We start from the raw sequence: 6,073 nt of genomic DNA, 5'->3' as shown, positions 1-6,073 counted from the left end.
CCTCCCTTCCTCCCTTCCTCCCTTCCTCCCTTCCTCCCTTCCTCCCTCCCTCCCTCCCTCCCTCCCTCCCTCCCTCCCTCCCTCCCTTCCTTCCTTCCTTCCTTCCTTCCTTCCTAAGGTGAATGTGTTATATTGGGGTTTTTGTTGTTGTTTTTCCTCTCTTTTTTCCCCAAGATGGAGGTGGGGAGGAGAGTCTGTGACACAGGTGTAACTTTGGCTGTAGACTAAGCTGGCCTCAAACACAAAGTTCTGCCTCCCTCTGCCTCCTGAGTGCTGGGATTAAAGGTCCATGCCACTACTGCTCAGCTAGTTCTTTCTTTTTATGTAATTAAAAACTTGTTTCATACAATATATTTTGATCATATTATTTTCCCTGTCCCAACTTCTCCCAGATCCTACCCACCTAACTTCATGGCCAGATAGATAGATAGATAGATGTCCAAAAATCAAAACAAACAAAAAATCAATAAGACAAAAATCAAACAAGCAAAAATCCCCCCAAAACAATAATCACAGAGTCTGTTTTATGTTGACCAACTGCTCCTATGCATTGTGCATGCCACAGAGTGTGGCTGATATCCAGTGACACTCCATTAAAGAAAACTGATTTTTCCCTTTTCTAGCAGGCATCAATAACAAATAGCTTTTGATTAGAAGTGGGACTCTATGTCTTCCTCCTTTTTGCAGTGCTGGGACTGTGATCTTGTGCCTGCTGTCACAGTCTGTGAGTTCATGTGTGTATCAGTGCTGTTATAGCTGGAAAACACAGTTTTCTAGAGTCATCCACTACCACTGGCTCTTATAATCTTTCTGCCACCTCTTCCATGCCCTTCTTGACAAAGAATATTCAGCTTAAGATCTCTTTTGTTTTGGTTACTGTGGCTACCAAAGGTTATGTATATCTATTTAAAATTTTTTAATTCAATTAATAAATGAATTTCTGCTTGCTGAGAACAATATATTAGGCACTGTGGTTTCCTATCTATAAACAATGTAAACTGCACCAAATATAGTCAGCACTTAATAACTATGGATTTGCATCTGTGTATTCAAGGAGCTTTAAAATATTTGTAAAAGACCAGGTGCAATAGAACAGGCCTATATGAAGAAGAAGAATCACTTAAGGCCTGGATTTCCACATCATCCTGAACAAAAGGAAGCTGTGTCATTCATCAGAAAATGAATGCAACTAGAGTTCATTGTATTAACCAAATTAATTCAGTTTTAGAAGACAAGTATAGTACAGCAGTGGTGGCTCACAACTTTAGCTGCAGCTCTTGAGAAACAGAGGCAGATCTCTGTGAGTCCAAGGCCAGCCTGGTCTACAAAGAGAGTTCCAGGACAATCAGGGCTATAAAGAGAGATCTTGTCTCAAAAACCAAAAACAGAAACACACATGTTTCCTGTCATTGATGGGCCTTAGACTTTATAGATACATAAAATCATCTATGTACTGAGAACATGAAAGTAGAAACAAGACAGACAGTTGTGGCACATGCCTTTAATCCCAGCACTCTGGAGGCAGAAGCAGGCAGATTTCTGTGAGTTCAAGGCCAACCTGGTCTACAGAGTGAGTTCCAGGACAGCCAGGGCTACACTGAGAGACCCTATGTCTTATTAATTAATTAATTAATTAATTAAGCTACAAACGGGAAAACAAAATGTACAGGAGGACGTACATAGATTATACAAACTCTGAAATTTCATATAAAGAACTTGAGCAATGAAGGATTAGGGAGAATCCTGGAAGCAATCCTCCATATATACCAAAGGTTGCTTACAAGAGATCAGTCAAAAGGTTAATAAATCAGAAGATAGATAATTAAATCTCCACACAAGGCATTTTTAACTTTCCATTACTAACAGAATTCACTAGCTATTTAGAGAATTAGTAAACAAAATCTCACAAACAATTATGCACTGTGGTATTTTCATAGTAACAGAAAAACAAGAGGCTTAGCTGAATTCTCAAGTGGATTTTCAAATCAGCAACAAAAAATCATCAAGTTTTTCTAAGGGGCCAGAGGCATATAACTCATTGACAGAATATATGCATAGCATGCCTGAAGCCCTGGGTTTAATCTTTAACACACACATACAGACTAATCATGATCAATTTAAAAATGAAGGACATAATTGGTAATACTGTTGCTATCTTTGCATGCAATATGCAATATGAATGAAATGCATAAGTTATTGGGTTCCGATAAATTCATTCAATAAACATTTAACAATAGCTAACAAGATATACTTCTCTCCCTTAAGGAGCTTTACAATCATTTTCACGCATGGTATATGTTAATACACATCTTTCAATCAACCAAGTTTTCAAAGTTATGTCATCTTAAAATAACAGTAACACACTCTAATTTTCCAATTGCTCGAAATATGGCGTAAAGAAGTTAACTTGCCCAATACCAACATCATTAAAAGCAAAGCCTCGAGCAGTATCAAGGCAACTACACTTCAACTGGCATCCAAACATCCAGAGAAAATAAAACCATAGCAGCAGTAGGGGTGCTGTTTGTTTGTTTTTGAGACAGGGTCTCTCACTGTGTAGCTTTGGCTAGCCTAGGACTTGCTATATAGACCAAGCTAGTCTCACAGAGATCTGTCTGCCTCTGCCACCCAAGTGCTGGGATTAATCATCTGTTGCAGAAAACCTGACACCTTCTGACCTCTGCAGGTGCCAGGCACACAGGTAGTGGATAGACAGACATGCAGTCAAAATACCTTACATATAAAATAAAAATAAGTTCATCTTTTTAAAATTAATTTCATCTATTTCTTTATACTGCTTAATGTGTCTACTAGAATATTTTAAATTAAATCTGTATCTCATTAATTTCCACTAGACATGGCTGGTATTGAGTAGAACTATATTTAAGATTTTTTTATACATATTTGGCAGTTTCATTATATATCCTAAGTGGGCCTCAAATTCACTATGTAATTCATGATACCCTTAAACTCAGAATCCTCCTGTGTTAACCTCTGGGAGTGTTGAGATTACAAGTATACACCACCACACCCAGCTCTATTTTCTGAAGAGCTTATGGAGTGAACAATCATAAATATATCAATAAAAGAAAATATAAACTTGGATATAATAAATCACAAGGGCATTTATATAACATCAATCTAAAGAAGCTAAAAGGGCAAAGGAAAAAAATAAGAATTTGTCTCCAAACTAACCATAAGAAAAGGTGTTATGTAAAGCCTGATGCTGCTGCTTGCTTACTCGAGGCCTGGTCTAATTATACTACCTAGGATGGCCTCAAACTAGCCTCCTATCTTACAGGAAATGCTTGGATGTGTGTGTTTGCGTGTGCGTGTGTGTATGTGTTTGTGCACATGCACTTGTAAGTGCATATGTGTAGCATGTCACCAGTATAGAGGTCAGAAGACAATCTTCCAGAATTGGTTATCTCCTTTTACCATGTGGGTTCCCAGGATCCACTCAGGTCATTAGGCTTGGTGGCAAGCATCTTTACTGGCTTAGCCATCTCACCTGCCGTTACAGTGACTTTTTTAAAACAATAAATAAATTTTAAATTTCTTAAAAATTTCTTAACTCCTTTATAGCCCTGAGGTTGAATGGCTTGTGGATAACAGCAGTTTTCTGAAAAGCTCATTTTACAAGCAGAACATACAGTGCTTAGTTGCCTTGATACTATAGAAGCAAATGTACTCCTTCCTCAAACCCTTACGACAACTTTTTTTTTTTTTTTTTTTTTTTTTGGTTTTTCGAGACAGGGTTTCTCTGTATAGCCCGGGCTGTCCTGGAACTCACTCTGTAGACCAGGCTGGCCTCGAACTCAGAAATCCGCCTGCCTCTGCCTCCCGAGTGCTGGGATTAAAGGCGTGCGGCACCACCGCCCGGTTTACGACAACTTTTTAAATGTACTTTTAACACAGTATTTTTCAGGTTAAACAGTATAATTCTACATCTCCTAGAATTCCTGAGAAACGCTATAGATTATGACCAGAATATAAGCTATGGATTGTAAATTTTGTTTCCTTACACTAGCTCATAAAAGGTTCCAAATATAGATTATTTATGGTACATAAATGGGAAAACTGGAGCACTGGCTACTCTGAAAAGACAAACTTAATAGACAAGCCTGCATGCGTATCTCTGCAGTGCGGGGCTTCCAACCCAGAGCTTTACATGTGGAAGGCAAACGCTGCCACAGAACTATCTCCCAGCTTGCTTTCTTTTTGTTTTGTTTTGCGAAACAAAATTTGAGGTATTGTTCCAGCGTCGGTCTTACAAATGCTGGGATTATAGGCCAGGTGTGGTGTTTGACACCTGCACTCTGGAAGCTAAGGTAGGAAGATTGCAAGTTTGAGGATAGCCCGAGCTACATAAAGTTCTAGGTCAGCCTGAGACACAGAGTAAAAACCCTCCCTCAAGAAGCCAAAAGTGGTGGCGCTTGCCTTTAATCCCAGCACTTGGGAGGCAGAAGCAGGCGGATTTCTGAGTTTGGGGCCAGCCTGGTCTACAGAGTGAGTTCCAGCACAGACAGAACTACACAGAGAAACCCTGTCTCGAAAAACCAAAAAAAAAAAAAAGAAGAAGAAGAAGCCAAAGAGGGGCTCTTCCAGTCTCTTTGGCCTCGGAGGTAGCAGCAACATGACAAAAGGAACGCGTCCTCTGGAAAGCGTCCCAATAAGACACCAACATTGTACCATCGGCCGCTGTGGCTCTAAGGACTACCACTTTCAGAAGTCAATCTATGTGACTACCCTGCCAAATGCAAGAGAAAGTATAACTGCAGTGCCAAGGCTAAGAGATGAAATACCACCGGGACTGGGTAGATGGGGCACCTAAAAATTGTCTATGGAAGATTCAGACATCGATTCCGTGAAGGAACAACACCTAAACACAAAAGGGCAGCTGTTGCAGCAACCAGTTCATCTTGAGGATTTCCTTCAGTCATAAATGTTACCATACAAAGCTTGGTTACCTCTAAACTCCATGAAACAAAGGTCAGCAAGGCCATCCATTTTTTAAATGTCTGGATCCAGCCTATGGAACAAGAATATATTTTAATATTCTGTCCTTTATTCTCTAATTTCGCAAAAAGACACTTTTCCCAGACAACTATATCCATTACTTATTACCTGAAAGTGCAGGGTGGTTGAGGAAGCTGGAAATCCAGGAGAACGTTGTTACGGAGGGAGGCTTCGGCTCTCCCGCGACCGAAAAGCTTGCTCGTCTCCGGCCGTTGGAGGCCGGAAGGTGAGAGTCAAGCTCTATCAGAGAGACACGCTCTGTGATTGGTCTGTCTGGCACGCACTGCCCCGCCCTCGTTGTGCAAACCGACTGAGTCACGCTCCGTGATTGGTCTGTTTCAGTGTTCAAACATTCTCGTGCGCATCCCATGGGCCCCCTTGCTCTTGGCGCCTTCTTTCCCGCCCTAACTTGTCCTTCCGCTAACGGTCACTGATTTGAAGCTACGCTTTCCGGTGTGACCCTGCCTTCCGTACCCCTCCACCATCATTTAAATGACCACCTTGGCCCCCCGTTCCGCTACCCACAAACCTGTCGTTCCAAAGATTCAGAGCATCTCTAAAAAGTATTGTCAAATGTCTGTTTCTTCTTGCTAGTTCTAAAACCTGGGCTGCAGATCTGGGGCCCCGAATTCGCTAACACACACAAGCCCTGGTGCTATAACGCACACACATATACAAGGCTGGAGCACTTCCTATTCACTAAACCTCTCGCCTGCTAAAACTATAGCCTTCAAATGTGTCTCACGCTCCTCTGGAGAGCAAAGCTCCTCCTCCTCCACTATGTCATCAAAAGCCACTCCCAATTGGCCTTTACCGCATATTGATCCTCTCCCTTGAAATCCTGTCTAGATTCTCTACACTGGATAAAACTAGAATGAGACTGTCAGGACAAGGTCTATGATGTAAGACCAGAAGTGCAAAGGACAGATGGCCAGGATTACAGAAAGAAAAGAACAAGAACTCACACACACGCACACTACAAAGAATGTGGAGGCGCAGTAGACAGCGCTGCTCAGTGTTTCAAACTGGCAAGGTATCCCAACACAGTAGCACA

At 41.3% G+C, this 6,073-nt stretch overlaps 1 protein-coding gene across 2 annotated transcripts in view; it reads right to left on the bottom strand.

The window, feature by feature from the left end:
* Positions 1-5,010, bottom strand: part of Tex11 (testis expressed 11) — a 207,409-nt gene extending 202,399 nt beyond the window's left edge. For both annotated transcript variants that reach the window (XM_028770040.1, XM_028770041.1), the window contains exon 1: positions 4,971-5,010. In XM_028770040.1, the coding sequence (XP_028625873.1) occupies positions 4,971-5,010 (40 nt within the window). The remainder of the gene's footprint in view (positions 1-4,970) is intronic.
* Between the last annotated feature and the right edge of the window lie 1,063 nt (positions 5,011-6,073).

The sequence above is a fragment of the Grammomys surdaster genome, unplaced genomic scaffold (assembly GCF_004785775.1).
Source record: "Grammomys surdaster isolate TR1022 unplaced genomic scaffold, NIH_TR_1.0 197, whole genome shotgun sequence".
NCBI classification, from domain to species: Eukaryota; Metazoa; Chordata; class Mammalia; order Rodentia; family Muridae; genus Grammomys; species Grammomys surdaster.
Note: the sequence above shows the minus strand (reverse complement) of the source record. Positions and strands in the feature narration are given on the sequence as shown.